The 23,473-nt window shown below is 43.6% G+C and overlaps 1 protein-coding gene across 5 annotated transcripts in view; it reads left to right on the top strand.

Moving 5' to 3' along the window:
• The window catches only part of MYO1B (myosin IB), a 275,911-nt gene that overhangs the window by 80,830 nt on the left and 171,608 nt on the right, over positions 1–23,473 (top strand). For all 5 annotated transcript variants that reach the window (XM_077275371.1, XM_077275373.1, XM_077275375.1 and 2 more), the window contains exon 4: positions 18,981–19,075. In XM_077275371.1, the coding sequence (XP_077131486.1) occupies positions 18,981–19,075 (95 nt within the window). The remainder of the gene's footprint in view (positions 1–18,980; positions 19,076–23,473) is intronic.

Below are 23,473 nucleotides of genomic sequence, written 5' to 3' on the forward strand. Positions count from 1 at the left end.
GCTTGCCATTGAAACCAGGTTTTAGAGACCATGGACACCTTTTGGTGGCTTTTTTTTTATGCAAATGATTTTTGCAATAGGTTTTTATTAAAGGGCCTGACAGCACAAAATGACCATTGAAACCAAGTACGCCAAGCTCGGTGCTTCATGGCGGGGCCAGACATTTATGTGCACTTCCCCCTGCTTGGTTTCTGTCTATACCTCCACCCATCTCTGGCTTTATGAAGCCAAGCCAGTCATTCAAAGAAGGAGGAGTGGGGGGAGAGAAAGAAATCAAGCAGGTTGGAAGGTGTATATGAATGTTTGGCCCCGCCGTGATGCACCGAGCGGTGGGACTTGTTTTGAACAGTCATTCAGTATGCACAGAGGCCCTTTTAAATATTTTGTAGAGTTCGGGATCTACAGCCACTAGGTATCACCGTACATAGTCTGTTACTGACTGTAAAGTGTCTATAGAGTGTCTGTCTCTACTGATCTGAGTTATGACCAAACTGAAATTTAAAGTTCTGACTTCTTTATAAATCAGCTTAAAATGTTTTGCTGTGGCCAAATTCACAACAGAATCCCCCTTTCCACATTGAAAGGCAGTAGTGTAGCTACCGGTGGGGCAGATGGTACGGTAGCCCAGCGCTCAGAGGGACACACCTGGAGCTATGCTACCCTTTACTGTGTCGGCATGATCTCCCTGCACTATCACTCTGTTCTGTAGACTGCAGGTTGCTTTAAGCCTGTGGTCTACAGAATGGCCGAGGCACCAACGCATGTACGGGAGGTCAAAGTCCCGGAGTGGTGACGTCATCGCGCTGTGTGACGACTCTGATGTCCTGTGCGTGTGGCGCGATGACATCATGTCAGTCTGCCCGAACCTCGCCAGCAGAACTTTCAGGATCCTGGATTAGGCGAGTACGGTATGTATGTGTGTGTGTGTGTGTGTATAATATGTGTATACTGTGTGTGTGTGTGTGTGTGTGTGTGTGTTATATATATATATATATATATATATATATATATATATATATATATATATATATATATATATATATAATATAAAAACAATGGGGTCCCTCATACAGTGGGGGGGGGCCTCCTAAATTATATACACGTGGTCAAAATTGTTGGTACCCCTCGTTTAAAGACAGGAAAATACACAAAAGTCGATGAAAATGAACAAATAAAAGTCAGACATTGCTTTTCAAACATGCTTCCACAGAATTAAAAAAATAAAAATAAAACTCATGAAATAGGCCTGGACAGAAATCATGGTATCCCTGAAAATAATGTGACAAAAGGGACACTATATAGGGCTACAGATACTCACTGTGCTGTTTGGTGACACTGGGCCCACCATACGTTGCATAGAAGAGCTGTGGGGGTATCATACTGCCTATAGTGGAGCTGTGCACCCACCATACTGTGTATAGAGGAGCTGTACATTGGGGGGACTCGGTAGATATTCTTAAATGTTGGCATTACGGTAGGAAGCATTATTGTTATAGGGGAACGCGGAGTATTGTGGCTATCAAACGGGCAAAATGTGGGCACTGTTTATTTCTAGGGCATTTGCACAGGGCATTAATGATTTCTAAGAGGCAATTTTACCATCTAGAGGGCAGACAAGGCATTATGTAAGGGGCACAGAGGTGGGCAGTAAGGGGAGCGCTGTTGTGCTGAACAGTAGGTGCAGTAATGGGGACACATATGTCAGTAGTGGGGTATCAGTAGGGTGAGGAGTTTGTGCAGGTTGGGAACAGATGGGGACGGTGCTGGAAATGTGAGAAGTTAAATGTCTTTATTGTAATCTCTACAGACAAGACCTGGCTGGAAGAAGTTGTCCTGTCGGGCTGGGACAAATGGAAAATATGGGAAAACCCCACCAGAAATCACTATATATAACGGTACAGTGTTCACTTGTATGTTCTGCAGCACTGGTGTCTACCGATGACCCCATACGGCGGTAATGTCCATGAGCCACCATAGTTGTAATCAGGGTTACTGGTTAGGAGCTCACTCAGATGTTTTGTTGCCCCCCCCCCCACCTTAGCTGAACCCCTAGCAACTCTGTAAAGGAGTGAAATCTTGTATAGAAATTGCAATTCTGCTTCTTTTAAAATCTGCAATGCAAGTTAAGTTCTTTGTAGGAAAACTCGTGTGTGAATGAAGTTTTCTTGGCCTCTGTGGACTTATGACCAGGAGCTGTTTTGCTTACTCAGCTGAAAACTTATTTTTTACCCATTATTGTTACAAATTGTCTTTGTTACTTTTTAGATTGCACATTTCAGGAAAAGCTGATGGTTATCTTATCACTCATATTGTCACCCAGTTGTCAGTCTTCTCTGATCAGGAAAAAGCTAGAGGGTGGGTGGGACAGGAACCCTATGAGAAGGGTGAATGGGCCTGAACCAGGACCCTATGAGAAGGGTGGATGGGACCAGAACCCTATGAGGTGGGTGGGACCGGACCAGGACCCTATGAGAAGGGTGGGTGGGACTGGACCAGGACCCTAGGAGAAGGGTGCGTGGGATCGGACCAGGACCCTGTGAGAAGGGTGGGAGGGACCGGACCAGGTGAGACCGGACCAGGTGAGACCGGACCAGGTGAGACCGGACCAGGTGAGACCGGACCAGGTGAGACCGGACCAGGTCCTTATGAGAAGGGTGGGTGGGACCGGAACCCTATGAGAAGGGTGGGTGGGACCGGGACCCTATGAGAAGGGTGGGAGGGAGCGGACCAGGTGAGACCGGACCAGGTGAGACCGGACCAGGTGAGACCGGACCAGGTGAGACCGGACCAGGTGAGACCGGACCAGGTGAGACCGGACCAGGTGAGACCGGACCAGGTGAGACCGGACCAGGTGAGACCGGACCAGGTGAGACCGGACCAGGTGAGACCGGACCAGGTGAGACCGGACCAGGTGAGACCGGACCAGGACCTTATGAGAAGGGTGGGTGGGACCGGAACCCTATGAGAAGGGTGGGTGGGACCAGACCCAGACCCTATGAGAAGGGTGAGACCGGACCAGGTGAGACCGGACCAGGTGAGACCGGACCAGGTGAGACCGGACCAGGTGAGACCGGACCAGGTGAGACCGGACCAGGTGAGACCGGACCAGGTGAGACCGGACCAGGTGAGACCGGACCAGGTGAGACCGGACCAGGACCCTAGGAGAAGGGTGGGTAGGACCGGACCAGGACCCTAGGAGAAGGGTGGGTAGGACCGGACCAGGACCCTAGGAGAAGGGTGAGTGGGAGCCGACCAGGACCTTAGGAGTGGTAGCAGACTAGGACCCTAGGAGAAGGGTGAGTGGGAGCAGACCAGGACCTTAGGAGTGGTAGCAGACTAGGACCCTAGGAGAAGGGTGGGTAGGACCAGGACCCTAGGAGAAGGGTGGGTAGGACCGGACCAGGACCCTAGGAGAAGGGTGGGTAGGACCGGACCAGGACCCTAGGAGAAGGGTGGGTAGGACCGGACCAGGACCCTAGGAGAAGGGTGGGTAGGACCGGACCAGGACCCTAGGAGAAGGGTGAGTGGGAGCAGACTAGGACCCTAGGAGAAGGGTGGGTGGGACCAGACCAGGACCCTATAGGAACTGAAACTGCAAATATATGGTTTCCACTCTGCCTCCCAGATACTCTTTGTAATCACTCTGCTACTGTATATGCTGTTGCTACATTACAACGCTCACGCTAAACATATGACTCTATGGGGATTTCCTGGACACCTGCCGCCCAAACACTTCGAATACACCATAGAAACATGTTACCTGCAATTACTCCGAGGACATTTAGGTTTTCGTGGTGGTTTGTGGTGTATTCTTCTGTGTTACGCCTCATTCAGATGTCACTCATTTTTCACATTGGCAAAACCCAGTTTTTGATCTGCTTTTCATCAGTGGATAGTGGTTCATTCATGATTTTCATGTGTGAAGAAAATAAGTGCCAAATCTTCTACTATCCAACACAGTGTTAATCCTGACAGCTCGCTGATGGCGCACTGTTATCGGTGTGCGGTCTACAACTTTCACAAACCTATAGATGCCGCTAACATATGGGCCTGTCTCAGTGATTTATTTTTTGCAGACGCACTGTGAACAGCTCCATAGATTGTATATGTTCTATCCATGAAAACCACAGATCACGTATGTGATAAGCAGATGTCTGAGGCCTTATTACACTATAGCAAAGTATACCGAGGCAAGAAACATTGATTTGCTATCCGTTCAGACGTAGCTTATATTTTGTGACTGTGGGGTAAAATCCCTCTGAGGAATAAATTCCTGGGATTATATTTTCTGTGCATTTTATAGACCGATTCATCTTTACTTTTTTTTTTTTTTTTAATTTTGTTTTCAATTTTTGTCTTTTGCTGACTTTTATTATGCCAAAGTGATAAAAATGGTGCTTGTGGTTCATGAATTTTGCATGTGTTCAAAATTGGTAATATTATTTTCTGTCTTGAACCATTTTTGTGACTTTTAGGCCGGGGTCACACGAGCTTTGATTCCGTCATGTGAGATTATCGGCTGGATAATGCTAATGACACTTCTATCATTCACTGATCCGAGTTTGATCAGTGTCGGCTTACTGTGATCAGATACTCTGGGGTGAGAATGGTAGCATAGGTGACGAGAAGATGGAAAACGTTATTTCTCCATTGTCTGAGTCCGCAGATGTCGGACTGCACATGGGTGACATCTGAGTGCAGCCCGATGTTTTACGTCTACCCATGGACTTGAATGGGTGCGTGTCAACCAATTAGCAGAGCGCTACATTTCTTCCCACAGACCTATTTGGTCTGTGAAAAAACCTCAGATCTGCACTGCCCCATTATAGAACGTTGGTCTGAGTGCTGTCTGATAAATCATTGGACAGCTCTCGTCTGCGTTGGGCGCTCGTGTGCGAGCCCTCAGAGAAAAGTCACTTTTTTTTTCTACTTTTTAAACTGTAATAAAAGTTTCTTGTGCGCATAGAATCACTCCAGGGGGATACCGGAATACACCTGTGACAGTCTGAAAAGTCACAAACTATGAATCGGGTGAAAACCTCTGGGAATCAGAAACCTCGCCCACAGTACTGAACAAAAAAGAGCAAGCACAAAAAAAAAGTTGCCAAACCCCAAATATTTTACATCCTAGTGGCAAATATATGCAATAATGAATCGGGCCCTATTTGAGTGTTCTGTAAATGCTTTTTACATCTGAATGTTTGCTTCGCTGTATCAGTTCTAGCCAATCTTTCATGAGATAAATGGTGGTTCTGAGGCCTCATGTCCAGCAGCTACAGATTACTGATGTGGCCAATTGACCTGGAACTGTGAATTATTAGTGGTCTGACTACGTGGCAATAGCGGTGGACCACATGGCCACTACAGGGCCTGGTGTCATCACTGGCATAACAGGGGAAAGCATTGATGGAACAAGGAGCAGTAAGCTCCCTCGTCCATCATTCTCCTTATGCATCTGAGCTCTGACATCTTGGCGTAGCGGGCATGATGATGTAGTGATGTAGTGACATGGCGCCCGCTGTGCAGAGCTGCAGAAGGCAGTCTACAGAGACCTGAGCAGCGGGCCAATGAGGAAAGGTGAGTATTAAATTCTTTATTTTTTTTAATTAATGTTACATTGTGGGGGTCATTATATATATTATTTGGAGGGCTATGTGGGGGCTGTTATACTGTATGTGAGCAATTATACAGCGTGGATGTTCGTGTGGGGTCCTTCATACTGTGTGGAGGGATGTATAGAGGCCATTATGCTGCTTTAGATGGCTAGTGAGGCCATTATATAGTGTGGATGATTGTTTGGGCCATCATACTGTGCGGAGGGATGTGTTGGCATCACAGATGGGGCATCATACCTTGTTGGCGTCACCATACTTGGCTTGGGAGGGTAGGTAGGTATGGTAGGATCACCATATTGTGCTTGTTGAGGGATTCACGGTGTTTGAGTGGCCGAAAGAAAAAAAAAATGTGTGTATAGAGGGGGGGAGGGGGAATTACGATACGGTGCAATACGATACACTTTATTGATCCCGGGGGAAATTACGGTGTTACAGCAGCAATACAAACAGCAGTACATAAAATATTAGGACACAACTCTTGCCCAGGTATACCAACATTACATAACAATAAATGTGGGTGGTTCAGGTATATAAATCACTGTTAATTCACATTAGTACACCTGCAGTCAGACATTGTCTACCACCCTTAGGAAATTATTATACATCCCCATAGCAGTAGGTACAAACGATTTCCTGAATTTCTCCTTCTTGCACCTAAGTAGGATTAGACGGCTGCTGAATGTGCTCTTCTGCTTCCAGAACAGCCCGTATAGTGGGTGTGTATTATTGTTCATTATAGCCCTACACTTCTTCTGAATTCTATCCTCCAATACTTCCAAAAGAGTCCAGGTGGACGCCAACAGCCGCGCTTGCCGCCTTGATAAGTTTGTTGAGCTTATTACTCGCGCACTACTGCCCCAGCATATGATAGCAAAAAAGATGGCGCTTGCCACAATTGACTGGTAGAACATTTCCAGCATTTTACTGCACACATTGAAGGACCTGAGCTTCCGAAGAAAGTAGTCTGCTCATTCCCTTCTTGTAAACCTTTTCTGTATGACACCTCCAGTCGATTCGGACTTCTTATAGAGCCCCATGATTTCTATGTCCTCTGCTAGATTTACACCAACTCTAATAACTACCCCTGGAATACTAATAATCAGTTATTCTTTTATTTACAGTGGGGCAAAAAAGTATTTAGTCATTCAGCAATAGTGCAAGTTCCACCACTTAAAAAGATGAGAGGCGTCTGTAATTTACATCATAGGTAGACCTCAACTATGGGAGACAAACTGAGAAAAAAAATCCAGAAAATCACATTGTCTGTTTTTTTATCATTTTATTTGCATATTATGGTGGAAAATAAGTATTTGGTCAGAAACAAACAATCAAGATTTCTGGCTCTCACAGACCTGTAACTTCTTCTTTAAGAGTCTCCTCTTTCCTCCACTCATTACCTGTAGTAATGGCACCTGTTTAAACTTGTTATCAGTATAAAAAGACACCTGTGCACACCCTCAAACCGTCTGACTCCAAACTCCACTATGGTGAAGACCAAAGAGCTGTCAAAGGACACCAGAAACAAAATTGTAGCCCTGCACCAGGCTGGGAAGACTGAATCTGCAATAGCCAACCAGCTTGGAGTGAAGAAATCAACAGTGGGAGCAATAATTAGAAAATGGAAGACATTCAAGACCACTGATAATCTCCCTCGATCTGGGGCTCCACGCAAAATCCCACCCCGTGGGGTCAGAATGATCACAAAACGGTGAGCAAAAATCCCAGAACCACACGGGGGGGACCTAGTGAATGAACTGCAGAGAGCTGGGACCAATGTAACAAGGCCTACCATAAGTAACACACTACGCCACCATGGACTCAGATCCTGCAGTGCCAGACGTGTCCCACTGCTTAAGCCAGTACATGTCCGGGCCCGTCTGAAGTTTGCTAGAGAGCATTTGGATGATCCAGAGGAGTTTTGGGAGAATGTCCTATGGTCTGATGAAACCAAACTGGAACTGTTTGGTAGAAACACAACTTGTCGTGTTTGGAGGAAAAAGAATACTGAGTTGCATCCATCAAACACCATACCTACTGTAAAGCATGGTGGTGGAAACATCATGCTTTGGGGCTGTTTCTCTGCAAAGGGGCCAGGACGACTGATCCGGGTACATGAAAGAATGAATGGGGCCATGTATCGTGAGATTTTGAGTGCAAACCTCCTTCCATCAGCAAGGGCATTGAAGATGAAACGTGGCTGGGTCTTTCAACATGACAATGATCCAAAGCACACCGCCAGGGCAACGAAGGAGTGGCTTCGTAAGAAGCATTTCAAGGTCCTGGAGTGGCCTAGCCAGTCTCCAGATCTCAACCCTATAGAAAACCTTTGGAGGGAGTTGAAAGTCCGTGTTGCCAAGTGAAAAGCCAAAAACGTCACTGCTCTAGAGGAGATCTGCATGGAGGAATGGGCCAACATACCAACAACAGTGTGTGGCAACCTTGTGAAGACTTACAGAAAACGTTTGACCTCTGTCATTGCCAACAAAGGATATATTACAAAGTATTGAGATGAAATTTTGTTTCTGACCAAATACTTATTTTCCACCATAATATGCAAATAAAATGATAAAAAAAACAGACAATGTAATTTTCTGGATTTTTTTTCTCAGTTTGTCTCCCATAGTTGAGGTCTACCTATGATGTAAATTACAGACGCCTCTCATCTTTTTAAGTGGTGGAACTTGCACTATTGCTGACTGACTAAATACTTTTTTGCCCCACTGTATATAGCACTAGCAATGCTAGCAACACTCAGCTGTAAATTGCATTAGGGGTCTATAGGTTTTTACGTGTGTATGTATGTACATGTAATACATTTCTCATGTATTTACAGCAAAATCTAGTAAATGACTAGGAATCAAAATAAGCAGCATAAGGGTGCAGTTTGACTGCTGTATTACTCGCGCCTCGCTTCCCCCGGACTGGCCGGCTGCTCTCCTGCCCGGAGCATGATGGCTGCCTACATGCCACGCTAAGTCAGCAGAGCTGACGGCCAGGATTGCCATGCCATCCTCACGCGAGTACGGACTCTACCCTAAGAGCCAAAATGTCTTTAAGCTCTGTTTACATACTGATGGGCAGCCAGACCTTGGCAACATTTAAGTAGGAGCCACAAGATAGATGTAGTGTGCCTATTTATTCTATTTTATTTTTCACATCATTATATTTAATTTAGATCTTAAAATATTAGACCTGAGCAGCCACATTAACAAATTCAGTAATATCTCCATAAAGTTAAATTAATTTGCACTAAAACTGATGCCATTTTCTGTTGTAAATTAATCATTTGCTGTGCTGTAGAAAGCAAATCTCACTTGGAAAAAAAACCAAAACAACAAATGTTGAAATTTGCAGATTTTTTAAAACTTGCTCATTGCCATTAATACTTACGGTATCTTGTTATGCTTTTTATCATTTAATTCCGTGTTCCTTTGTGGAATGATGGTGGTGCAGGCGAACCACATGTACTACAACCACTTGCAGACTCTTGTGCACTCTAATTTTCTTTAAATAGGTGTCCCCCTCCTCACTCCTTCAATCACTACTTTTCATATAATCATTCATGAGGCTTTAGCACAAACCTAGAACGAGCAGCTTACATTTAAATTTGCACATTTTTCTGGCAGACCCTAAATAGAGCTCTGGGAGGCAGTGAAACTGTTGCAATAGATGGCAAAAGTGCTGAATGAAAGGAGAATAGCATGGGGAAGACCCCTGTAAGCATCTCGGACTCCCAAATCGCTGCGCTGAGAACAATGGTCCTACACTTTTACTCCGCTTCATGGACTGACAATAAAATATTCAAAAGCAACAAGAAATTGGAGTTTACAGGGGAAAAAAAGTAAAAATCAAAACAAAAAAAACCCTGAAAAATTACTTGTATATAAGGCAACGTTTTAAAAATGATCTAAAAAAAAATAAATTTAAACCAAAATTGAATTTTTTTTTAAACTTTGAAAGTTCAGTGTAATATATGAAGGAAACAATAAGTGCCCAAAAATTAGGGACTCTCGAGGAACTCTTATGCCCTGTATTAGACATAAATGAGGGCCTCATACACATTCTGTTCAAATTGTCATGTAGTGGTACTCCTGTACTCTTAAAGGCTATGCTCAAAGTGCAAATCTGTACAATAATTTCAAACGAGGTCATCCATACACCCTTGAAGGCACCAACTGGAGTGCCTCACAAAATAAAATAAAAGCCAGGAAAAAAATGTATAAGGAGGGTAATACAGTAATCCTCTTCGGGTGTCCACTTCTTATTCTCCTTCCTTGGGAGGTTGGGGAGACTGCTTCCATCTGCTTACTGGAGCCTGATTCCCAGGCGCCTCCAGCTTTTGGTAGTGTGGTGCCGGAGCCCCAGATATAGAGAAATGGGCGAGAGCCCTCTGTGTCACCTGCACTATCGTCTGCTCTCACATAGGAGGTGGGGAACGTCAATGACAGTACGATCACTCGGGGGTGGTGGTAGCCCTGTCTTGTGCCATCTCGAGGAGCTTCTCCCGGGCCCATTCATTTCTCAAGATAGGTTCATCCTGCTCTCTTCCTTCTCGGATCACACCCACTGCATGCCAGCTATGTTGCACCACCATTTTGATGATTGTGACCCTTGTTCCAGCTGTCGGCTCTTGCAGCCTTCGAGGCAAATGTTGTGTCTCTACTGCCCGCTGGTTGAACGAGATGTGATTATGGGTCCCAAACTTTTCTATGGACCCCCCATCTCTGCTGCTGGTTTTACATAGTGACCTCCCTCCTGGCTGCCAACTGTCAGTACCTTACAGTTAGCGGGCCTGACAGCGTTTCTATAGCCCTGGTCCGGACTCGCCTTTTTCTCTCTTCTGACTAACTTAGGTTCCACCGTCCTTTCACCAGTTTCTGGATCCTGGCTCATCGAGTCTGCAGTCTGCAAGAACCCCTGCGATAAAGGTTGCAGCTGGAGTTTGGGCCTTAGTGGCTCCAGGAAACAGCCGGTTCTGGACCACAGGCTACTGCCACCTCCGCTGTCGCACTAGCTACGACATTCCTCTGGTCACTCCCTTGTGAGCCTCGCTTGATTTTGTCATCTTTGTCGACCACTAAGTATGTTACACTGTACGGATAACTAATTGAACGCAGAAAAATCTTTCAACTTCTTTTTGGAGCTTCATATGCTTCAGAAATGTACCCCAAAACATGGACTACTCAATGGGTGAGTAAGTGAATCCAGAAAAATGTTTCAACGCTGTTTTGCACTGTTGTGTAACACCGAAATGTGCCACAGACCACGTAATGGTTGGATGAGTAATTGAATACAATGAAAATGGAACGCTTTTTTGGAGTGTTATATAACTCAGAATTGTTCCACAAAGCACCTAATACTCTATGGAAAAGAATATGGTCAGTTTTGTCACCTGAAAAAAAAAATGTGGTCAACTGCCACAGCTACATATTTAGCAACGGACTGCAAAGCCCTAATCCCTGCCTAGAGACTGAATTCAGCTGCTCTTTCTGCTGCAAGTCTCTCCCTCCCTGTGCAAAATACAGATCTGATACTAACAGTAAAGCACCAGATTAGCCCTTAGAAAGGCTGGTAGTATGATGGCTCAGCTTCAGCACCAGTATCAACACTACAGGACTCTGATTCGTTGTCCAGGCTTGTTTGCACAGTATAAGTACTTTCTCCCTCCAATAACAACGGTCACAGAGCTGTGCTATGGGATCAGTGTGCCAAGTGTGGCAGCGCCTGTTCTTTTTATAACCCCTGATGATGTTACACTGCCAGCCAATCCTACTAATGCCATTGGCAACATGGCTATGGCATTACAGAGTTGCACACTCAATCCCTGCATGCTTATTGGCTGTGTAACAGGTGCCAAAGATGTGTGGCGGGAATTTGAGTTTTACATTGAGCACTGGCTAATGCTCGTTGATTAACAAGTATATCTGATCACAGGGATAGTCGAGTGATAAGAGTATCGCCGAGCACATTCGCTCATCCCTAATTATCACTCATTCGTAAGTGTATTGTGAGGCAGTGACGGGTATTGTATGCAAGGGACGCTTTGTAACCCCCAAGATGCGCATAGAAGCATATTAAGGTCGCTGGAGTGCATTGCAGTCACAGATTTAGCTGTGGTTGCAATGCAGAATAAAAGTGTGGTCTTGGACAATCTATTTGCCAAAGCAGATTTAAGAAAACCCGGCATGGGCTTTTATTTTTGGAGCGAAATACAGGATGGTAGTGGGGTGGTTCGCTCCCTCCAGCCGGGTCTTACAAGTGGCCCAGGGCCTCAGATTTCCATTTAAAAACCCTACAGTAAAGGCTTTGGGTGTGTCAGTGTTTGTTTGCAAGCAGTAGAGCAGGTGGCTCTGCAACAGCCGGCTTGTGTGAGGTAACACAGAGCCAAGAGCAGCGAACGCCTGGCACCGCTCAGAGTGACAGTGATGCAGTCGCACTCGGCAACCGGTCTCTGATATGGACTGTTGTGACGCCCCCACTGCGATTCGGAGGATATCATGTGCTGTTCATTTTGTAAGGTCTGGACATTAAATGTGTTTGCTTTGAACTTTCGTGGGTCAGCGCCTCATTACTGCACGGTGTGAACACTGCGGCACAACAGTACATATACAGTAACATAGAAATTGAACAATTCTAAAAAAAACGATGCTCCGGCATTATTTTATCAGTAACTGCACGTCTTTGCGTGTGGTGAAACATACTTGGGAATGATTTGATGTATAATGGTGTGGGGGAAGGGTTTCTTAACAGTGCTCCACTTATTTGTAGCCGGGCTGCGCACATTGATTCAGCTCCTTGGGGAAAGTGGCCGGATGTGGATAGTTTGCAGTCTGGTACCTCTGCATGGGGCCAAACTGATAACGCTCAGATTGATCTTTGGCCAAGTTACCTAGTGTTTGCTTTCAGTTTTCAAGTAACCACTGAGTCGTTTTCTGTCTTTGATGTGCTGAATGCCTATTCACTTTATAAATGGAAAGTTTTACAAGTTTCCAAATATATTGTGTATAATCTTCCCCAGCAGTTTGTAGAGGTTCGTGTGCCGAGTGAGAGAACTCTCCTCTTTGTACTCTGACGCTGCAGACGGTACTTACCCAGTCCTGCTCTCAGCCCAGATACGTTGCATCCATAGTTTGTCCTGTGCCGAACACATTGTATTGTAGCAAGGTTTAGAGATTTGTGCAGCTGCTGCTGGTGGATCAGCCTGGAGTCTTTATCAAAACGTGTATGCCAAAATACTGGCGTAAAAAGCTTTAAAAAGTCACGTAATTTTGGTGCAGCTCAGTGCTGCACAAAACGTTGTGACTTTTGGCGTTATCTGACCTTTAAGTCCAGGTCAAAGTGGGTGGGGCTGGGATGGGACGCGGTGTGGCGACCGCTGCTCATCAAATTCATGACCAGTGTTAATCATGGACAGTACACAGACACTACCCTGATGCCATTCGTGTACAGTTAGTGAATTTCATGGACACATAGACTTGTATGGGTGATTTTGATCCATGACTCAGATCGAAAACATACATGTCTTGATTTATTTTTGTTTGTGAAAACTGGTTCGGGCGTATGTGCTGATGGGGCCATTGACTATTTTCGTCCACCTCCAATAAACGTAGACGGCCAAAAATGAAGCATGACGGAGCACATAGTGGCTGTCTGCATCATTCTAATCAATAGCACCAGTTTGTGTGGCTTCGGACGTCATCCCCGATGGTCACTGAATGCAGGGGAAATAACATTGCTTTAGGCAGACTAGCCTGAAAAACCGTGTCTCCAGCAGAGGCGGGTGCGGACAGAAGCGTGCCCTCAGCAAGGTCACTACATGGGCCCTTTACGCCCAATTATATTACACCCGTTTGTGTCTGTAATAGAAACTGCTCCCCCATTTCCTCTTGGATTGTAAGCTTGTGAACAGGGCCTCAGGGTGTCCACTGTGAACTGAATTGCAGAATATTGAGATATATAGAGATTTTGTCCACTGTGAACTGAATTGCAGAATATTGAGATATATAGAGATTTATATAAATAAAGTAATTATTTATAATTTATGATTATTGTTGCTGCTGTTGCTTTGGAGGTAGAAGTGGCCCCCTTTCCTTTTGGACCCCTGTGCGGCTGCACAGTTTGCACCAATCGTATGTCCTCCACTGGTGTCCATATACATTCAGGGTGATAGTACTCATTTTGTGCATTTTACAGCTCTTTTTGAAGCCGAAACCAGGTGTTGATCACAAAGTAGAAACTTTTTTTTTGTTCAAATCCAGTCCTGGAATTGTCCTCAAAAACTTCATAAAAAGGAACCCTGTGCTTAACCAGAAACTCCAACAAGCACCATAAGCTTAGAAATCATTACATGGTTCATGGCTAATGATGACCCATGAAAATAATGACCACTAGCGTAAGTGAAATGGTAAATGTTCCACGTCTGACAAATCGAACAGCTAATATGAGGCGCTCTGAGATCATGTAACGTAAGTGAATGGTGGAAACGTCGGAACATAATGCATTACTCACCCAAGTGTGCCGCCACGTTATCGTTTGATTATTTAAACCAGGGGTGAGGAATCTTGTTTTCTGCCAAGGGCCATTTGGATATTTAAACCATCCTTCGGGGGCCGTACAATCTCTGCCCACAAAAGATATCCTGACTCTGGCACTGGTATCAGGATGTAATCTTTCATTGCATGCCCTTCAGGGTTCAGTAGTGAACACCGCATGTGTGTGCTAACAGAGCAAGAAGAAATTAATGAGCTTGTGGCAATCAAAATACAGCTCCCTGCCCAAGAATGCGGTCCCTGAGAATCTGCTTGGGGGCCTGATAAAAGGCCATTGAGGGCCATAAATGGCCCTGGGGCCTGAGGTTCCCCACCCCTGATTTAACTCTTGAAATGACCCCTGTGAGCTTTGTCCTGACAGTGGGGAGTGTGTTCAGCTGGTTCCAGGTCCTGTTTTAGCTTCTAAGTGACAGCTGGCTGTCCGTCCCCCGAGAGCTGCAGATCACGGACCAGAGACAGTTGGGAAAGTGACTCTGCCTTCTGTCTGCTGATAACCGGATTCCCACAAGTTACACATTCTTTCCCACATCTTATTGTATGATTTCATATGGGCCCTGACCTATTCTACAGAAAACTGATCCATTCACACTGGTCTTGGCCTACACGGACCATCAGCCACAAATTGAGCACTTCTTTTAGGATTATAATTGACCTGCCATTAGGTTTTTGGATTGTTTTAGTATGCAAATAGCCTCTTCAGAGAGGAAGAGGACTTGAACTCTATAGCGCCACCTGTTGGAAGCAGCGATCCTACAAGTCATTGCTAACCCTTTAACGAGTCTTGTAATGTGACTTAGGATAAGCGCCAAATCGGCATGTCAATTTGCAGACATTAGCAATTAACTGTCACTATATCAGTGGTTGTAACCATGAATGCCTAAGGTCCCGCAATGCCTGCACATGAGGAAAGACATGGTGAATCAGAAGAACTATACTACATTTCTAACTGGAGGGATTTGCTAATATTATTACTCCGAGTACATATTGGGGTAGGATCTTGGCGATGGGAATAGCCCTTTAAGCTAGTGCTTTAGTTCCAGCACCCCTCTTCATATTGTGGGTGTTCGCAGTAACATATGTTTTAGGCCCCGCTTCATCATTTGGACCCTTTAGTTTTAATCTTTGTGAGATTTGGCAGTCCTTTAATATGTAGAAGGTATAATTACAGGAAAGCCCATGGAGCTTGTTATTTGCGGTCCCGGGGATTATGTTACTTAGAGGTAAAGTATTTTACATGCCAAATCCTCGGCCTATGTATACTGACAATTATTTTTGCATGGTACTAGAGACAGTAGGCAAATGGCAATTACAGCTCTAGAGCTAATTGGCAGAGTAGATCTGTGTGGTCGGCATGTCTGGAGCAACGCTCGCATTGCCTGGTCATTGTGCAGTATTTTGGGAATAGGAATGAAAGGCTTCCCGGTGTTATCGCTATTGTGCAGGGTATATGCATGGTGCAATCCCATTCACACACTACAGTAAGGCACGTGACTACAGTCTTGGGCTCTGTTCACATGTCCAGTAATCATCCGTTAGAGCGGATCCAGCAGTAATGCGCTGACGAGAGTTGTGCAGGGACTTTTTTTTTTTTTCCAACTAAAAAAAAAAACTGATTTCAACTGGACCCGGTTTTTATTAACATTGAAATCTATGGAAAACAATACATGAAGTGGCCATTGTTTGTTTTTTCTTTCATTTGAAAAGGATCGGTTTATGCTTCCTGGGTCAGTGATAAATGGAGGAAAACAGATCCAGTTGAAATCCAGTTTTCCTTGTCTGGCTTTAAAAAAAAAAAAAAAAAAATTGTCTGCATAACTTTTTTTTTTTAAATGTATTCTGCTGCATCCGTTCTGATTACTGGACATGTGAGCAGAGCCTCCGAATGTAAACTGAGTGCACTAGAAGTGACATGCTGCCTCTTTGTTGCTGATTTCCCCGTGGAATCCATAACAAAACTGCCGGATGTGTAAGGAGGTCTTTAGCTCCTCTGCAACCCAAATTTTAATTTGACTAAAATCTGCATCAAAATAATTCCTCAGAAGTGACCAGATGATGAGGCTGCATATGGGACACCAGAGTTTGGCAAGTAAGACTCCAGTGGGAATTGGAACTTTTGTTCTTTTCTAATTTGCGATTTCTTCCTTGGTGACATGTGTTCTAAAATGGTGGGTGTTTGTTTGGCAAGGAAAATGTTAAACCACTGCAGAAAGGATGTATGGCCGCTCAGTAGTGAGCCACATGGCCTCCATGTGCTGCTGCTCTGGCTTAGTTGGGTGTGGCGGATACAGCGAGATTTCCCCATAAAACCAATGCATCCAGATGGGGGGAACTTCCACAGTCGGAGTATGTCACCAAGGTTTTACTGACTTGCAACAATTCTGATTGGTGAAAAAGTAAAAAGTGCGTCTCATGTAACCACAATGTGTCATGTAACCACAAAGGTCTGCAGATATACTGTGTGTGTGTATGTATGTATGTATGTATGTATATGTATATATATATATATATATATATATATATATATATATATATATATATATATATATATATATATATATATATGTTTTTTTTTAAATTATACCATATCTCTGTCCAACCTGGAGGTGGTGCAGAGCCATAAGGCTACGTTCACACGATCCGTTTTTCACTGCGGATTTTTCCGGTCCTTTTTCGGGGAAATCCGCAGTGGAAAACGGCGGTGCTTCTCTCGGCGGATTTGTGTCCTTTTTCTTCTGCGGATTCCACTGCGGGTTTCCAACTGCAGTTTCCTATTGGTGCTGTTGGAAACCCGCAGCGGAATCCGCTGAAAGAATTGACATGGTACTTCTTTTTTCCGTTGGCAAATCCGCGCGGATTTTCCAGCGAAAAAAAGGATCGTCGGCACAGCGGGTTTTGTTTTCCATAGGGTAACATTGTACTGTACCCTGCATGGAAAACGGCTGCGGATCCGTAGCTGCAATTCCGCTACGGATCCGCAGCAAAAAACGGATCGTGTGAACGTAGCCTTAGAGTATGTGCACACGCTGCGGATCCGCAGCAGTTTCCCATGAGTTTACAGTTCAATGTAAACCTATGGGAAACAAAAACCGCTGTGCACATGATGCGGTAGAAACCGCGCGGAAACGCAGCGGTTTACATTCTGCAGCAAGTCACTTCTTCCTGCGGATTCCGCAGCAGTTTTACTGCTGCTCCAATAGAAAACCGCAGGTGTAAAACCGCCGTGAAATCCGCACAAAAACCGCGATAAATCCGCAGCAGTTTTGCACTGCGGATTTATCAAATCCGCTGCGGAAAAATCCGCAGAGGACCAGAATATGTGTGCACATAGCCTTAAGTGGCCGGGTGCATTAGCTCTTAAGCAGATTGCTCCTGGAAAATCTTTTACGCTTGATTTTTAGTATATAAATGTTTTGTTGAAACACTTGTGTGCATCAAATAAGGTTAGGTTCATCTTTGCTTGGAAGCTCCATTCGTAACCTTTTTTTCAGAATCCATGGGAAAAAATTCCATAAAACGTCTGACACCATGAATGACACCTGACAATCCCCTTTCTAGTAAATAGAGGCTGCTCGGACCATTGCAAAATGCATGAAATCATAACGACAACCTACGTAGGGTATTTATCAAGCCAGTCTCCACAGAGCGGGTTAGGACTTGGGGATCAGTGGCTGCCAATGCTGGGAAGTAAATGTTTTATAATGGTCTATAGGGCATGCAAGTGATCCGCTAGAACAGTCACACGAGCAGAATCTGTAAGGCCTCATGCAGACCTCCGTGTTATCCCCACAGATATAAAATCACCCATTATAATCTGTGGTGCTATTCGTATGTCTGATTTCTGTTTTTTCATGGGCCGTGTGTCTATGCAAAACTCACGGAGACTTGTCCATTTTTCCTCCGGTATCATGGATGGAAAGGGCCAATAAATGTATGTAATATGGGTCCATGGGAAATCACCCGTGCAGCACAGCCATGTGCCCTTCATATTTAACATCGCAAAGTATAGAAGCTTTGTCATTTATTCATCCATCCATGAAAAACACTGATGGTAGAAATGGCAACACAGATCTCACTGACACCGGTACCGTTTTGTTCTCGTACCTTGGCCTTGTGATTGTGGCTTTGGGGTATTTGCACACGTTGAGTATTTGAAGCAGCTTTTTCTGCAGCAAAAACCAGTGTGTTGGTAGGAAAAATATTGTGTTAAATCTAAACACTTTTTTTACGCATTTTTGATGCATTTTTATTGCGTTTTTCCCATTCATTTGAAAAACTTAAGAATTGACATACTGCAGACTTAAGGAAAATGCTTTGATGGTTCAAATCCTGGAAAAAAATACGCTGTGTGTTCATGTGGTTCTGGAAATTTAATTCACTTTGTTAGTACTGTAAAACGCACAGGAAAAACGAGTGGCATTAATGCAGTGTCTGAACAAGCCCCAAATGCTACCAGGAATCGGAGAGAATGCATGGGAGTCCCTGTCCGCCGCATATGGTGAGAGCGAGTCGCTGTTAGGAGCAGGTCTTGCATCCTTTAAGTCCTCTATTATATTGTGTCCTATGATAATGTGACATGAGACCTGTTCAGAGGTGAAGGGAATAATAGTTAGGACATACATCCCAGTTTTTGCATTCCCTCTAAAGAAATTTGTGAAAAAAAAATGGAAAATGGATCAACTTCTCTAAATAACATTAGAATATTGCAGATATTCTGATAACTGATAACGAGTAACTTTTTTTTTAATTGCGTTCCCAAATTGGGATCCGTATATCCTGACGCCCTGTAATGTAAATGTTCTGTGCTTCTATATTTCAGTTATGCTCTCTCTGATGAAGCCTATCGTTCTCTGAGGGACCAAGATAAAGATCAGTGCATTCTCATCACTGGTGAAAGCGGGGCCGGAAAAACAGGTAATCGCCTTCTCCCTGTCACCTTTAAGGGAATGACCAACCAGAAAATATTGGTGGGGACTCTGAGCTAGACCCGGCTGCCTAAACCTGATCACTAGTGGAAAATAGTGAGGGCAAAGATAAGCTTTTAGGAATCTGTCAGAGGGATCAAGGATCAGGTGAGCATGGAGGCCATAGGAAGCTGAATAAAATGATACCTTGGTATCTGCGATCCGATGTCTTATTCCAGAGTGTTTTTTTTTTTAAAATAGCTAAATGAGCTGTTCAGATCTATGGGCCAGGCACTGATCTGCATGAGAACCTTCCTCCAGAGATTATTATAAGAGAGTGTTACCAGTGTGAGACGGGTAGTGACTGACAGTCTGCTCTCCGGACATACACGTCTCACACTGGTAACTCCCCTTTCATTTATAGTGATCTCTGGAGGCAGATTATCGTGCGGATCAGTGTCCGGCCCATAGATCTGAACAGCTCTTTTACATATAAAAACGTGTATTTCTCTGGCATAAGACACCAGATTGCCGATATCAAGGTATCATTTTATTAAACTTTCTATGACCTACATGCCTATACTGAGGAGGGACAATCCTATGGACAGATTCCCTTTACATCACATAGACTACCTTGTAGCACTCGAAGATTTAACCATTTATGGTTAACAAGTTTACTGGTCTTTCCACACACAGCCTGTAGGAACACATGCTCTTACTTTTCTATGTATCTAAAACTAATAGAGGATGGTCCCTCCCGGCTAGAATGGAGAAGAATGAGCAATATGGCTGTTGGCTTAAATCTGCAGCATGTAATGCTTTCCTTTTTCTTGCAGAAATGAGCGTTTAGATCTTGATTGTGGCTGCGAGACCAAGCGGTTATGTGACCACAAGTGTATGAAATGCTCGCTCCCGGCTGCATTCTGACTAGACGTGCGCACATCTAGTTGGAATGTGTCGCTCTGTCTCAGCACCGGCACTTGAGAATCGTTGCAATGTGCGCTGCGCTTAATGTGAGGATTCACAAGTCCGCTGTCTTGTGATAAGACTGGACGAACCCTTTATAACCAATTCTCAGATTTTTTAGAGCAGGTTTTCTTTGCTTGTGTTTATCCCCTTTCTAGTTGCCATTTAATACCTGCTATAGAAACATTAGACAGGTAAGCAAACTTCACTGTTACCTGAGTCGAGTTGAATATAACGAAGATTTCAATAGAACTTTGTTAAACCAGAGACTGATGAATATCTGTTATAAGCCAAAAAGTTTAGTAGCAAATAAAAAGTTGCTAATTAATTCTATTAGAATGGATGTGCAGGAAGGGAGTGTTAATTGGGCATGGGTGAATAATCTGCCTTTGCCTTCTAAGGAAGAAAGCCCCGCAGCTTTATTAGTGGCATCTTTATTTCATTAGCATAATTGAAGCCATGCTGTAAATGGGAGACAGTCATTTCCTGTGGCTGTGGAAAAACGAGGCTTTCAAAGTTCTATTAAGTTATTACAAATGCAAATGGTTGTGGAATCATTTAGTGAGTAAGGTGGGTTTCCAGATTGGATTTAACATGAAAACAAGAAGTATCAAACGTTATACATCTTATATGTCCGTCATTGGGAAACACTGGATTTAATTGTTGTGGTACTTGTTGTTATATGTTACATTTTTCCTTATACCTCGTCCGTTAAGGTTCTGTAATCTATATTATTGGTTTTAAATATTCTTGTCAGTCTGCCAGATTAAGTAAAATGTCACCATAGCTGTAGAAAAAGACATCTAAAATACTTCATTGATCTATTGCAGCTAAGCAAAAATGTACAAGATGGATCCTCAGGTTCTTGGTTTAACATTCTGATTGGACTGTATGAAGCCCACTGCCACATCACTGCAAACCTCTGAGGGTGCCCAACCTTACCCCTTCCCAACTTTGGCACTCTGATCGGCAACCCTGCAACTGCATCGTGGGGGCCCAATCCTTGCCATGGCAACCCAATGTCGTCATGGCGACCCGATGTCCTCATTGCAACATTCGGGTCACCCGTCACTAGCAAGATAGTTAGATCATGAGCAGTGCGCGGTCTAACTAACTTGTGTCTGCAGCACTGACAGGTTATCAGGTGTGGCAATGCTCCTGCACTGCTATGCCTTATGACTGCGATCAGACTGCAAAAAGTGGAAGTCCTATAGAAGGAACAAAGTAAAAAAGTTGTACAAACATTTTTTTCAAAAAAAAATCACAAAATGATAATGGAAAATGTTTTTATGAAAAAAAAGAAAAACCATAAAAGTACAAGTTTGATATCGCTGCGTCCAGAACAATCCAAAATGTAAAACTGTCTCACTAGTTAACCCTTTCAGTGAACACCGTAAAAAAGACAAAAAGTGGAATAAAACGCAATAAAAAAAAGTAAATAAAAAATGGTATTGATGAAAACTCCATCTTGTTCCGCAAAAAAAACAAGCTGCCATAAAGCTCGGAGCCAAAAATAAAGCAATTCAAAAATGTATTTTTTTTCCTACAAAAATAGTTTTTGTGTAAAAGCACCAAAACACAAAAATGATATAGATGTGATATCACTGTAATCGTACTGACCTGAAGAATAAAGCTGCCTTATCAATTTTACCAAACATGGAACAGCATTAAAAAAAACAAAAAAAACGTAAAAATAATTCCTAAATTGCTGGGTTTTGTTTAAGCCTCCCCAAAAAGCAGAATAAAAAGTGATCAAAAACGTAATGTGGTGTCAATGGTACCAATAAAAACGTCGACTCGTTCCTCAAAAAAGCAAGCCCCCACATGACTGTCAGCAGAAATATGGAAAAATTATAGCTATCAAAATATGGTGATGCAAAAACTTATTTTTATAATAAAAATATTTTTTTTTTAGTGACAGCAGCCAAACTTAAAGATATAAATCTAATATCGCTGTTATCACTCCAACCAGAAAAATAGAGTCGTCTAATCCCTTATACCGCACGAGAAATGGCATAAAAAATAAGTAAAACCAAATTTTCACCTATTGATTTGTTCGCTCTGCCTCCCAAAGATCGCAGTAAGGCTCGGCTCACATTTATCCTGTGGTCTGCGCTGAGCACTTATTTTGGGGTTTCCATGTAAATCTGTGAAATACGTTATTCAGATGCAACCCCCGGCAGAAGATTCCCTACAATTTTTATTCAGCAACATCCACTGCTTCTTGTTTCTGAAAAACACCCATGGAGTCAAAATAGTCAATACACCTGTAGATAAATTCCCAAAGGGGAATAATTTCCAAAATGGGGTCACTTAGGACTCTATATATGGAGTACGCAAACTATTCTAGGGGAATCTGCACTCCAGGTGGCAAATGGCGCTCTGTTGCTTCCGAACCTTGCTATATGACTAAGCAACACTGTACAGCCACATATGGGGTATTTCTACATTCAGCAGAAATTGTGTGACAAAATTTGGTGCCATTTTTGCCCATTTACCCTTGTGAAAATGTTAAATCTGGGGCTAAAACTAAATTTTGATAGTAAAAATCTACCGTAATTAATTTTTCTTCAATGGTATAACAGTCTGTGACACGCCTATGGTGTCAGTATGATCACTGCACCCCTAGATGAATGAATTGAGAAGTGTAGTTTGTAACTTATGGGGAGTTCTGCTGTTGTGGCTCAGCAATTGTGACATTGCACCCGCAAAGAAGTCCAGGAAAATCTGAACTCCAGTATGGTTTCTTCCCTTTGCACTGTATCTCAAAAGTAGATTTCGACCACATACTGGGTATCCATGTACTCAAAAGAAATTGCACACCAATTTTTGGGTTCCATTTTGTACTGTTACCCTTGTGAAATTAAAAGATTTGGGGCTAAAATAACATTTTTCTGCAACATTTCTTTATTTTTTTTTATTTTCATGGCTCTACGTTATAAACTTCTGGGAAGCACCTAGATAAATTCCTTGAGAGGTCTAGTTTCCAAAATGGGGTCACTTTTGGGTGTTTTCCACCGTTAAGGCACATCAGGGGGTCTTCAAACGGGACATGGCGTCATCTAATGTTAGCCCCCCCGCGTAAACCTGAAAGAAATATAGCGGGGGTCTCATGGCCTCATGGACCCTGTCATTTAATATGGCTTTCTGTCAGAAGAAAGGTCAAATAAAGGTCAGGTCAGTCATCTCTGAAAGTGTGACACTGGTTTTATCCAGTTTTTTCTGGTATGTTTGGTGCCTATTGTAACGGTTTTCTATTGGCTGTAAGCAGCTTTGCCGCTCTTTTTTTGAATATATAAACACCTGTTTTGTGGTATCTGGTCATTCTGTCAGCGGAAGAAGATAAAGAAGACACATACCCCAGGATGGAGAATCTCCTGCAACAGCTCCTGACTAGAGCCGACGGCGAGGATGGAGCGGACTGGCTGAGGCAGTGCCTGGC

Source organism: Ranitomeya variabilis, chromosome 7 (assembly GCF_051348905.1).
Source record: "Ranitomeya variabilis isolate aRanVar5 chromosome 7, aRanVar5.hap1, whole genome shotgun sequence".
Taxonomy (NCBI): domain Eukaryota; kingdom Metazoa; phylum Chordata; class Amphibia; order Anura; family Dendrobatidae; genus Ranitomeya; species Ranitomeya variabilis.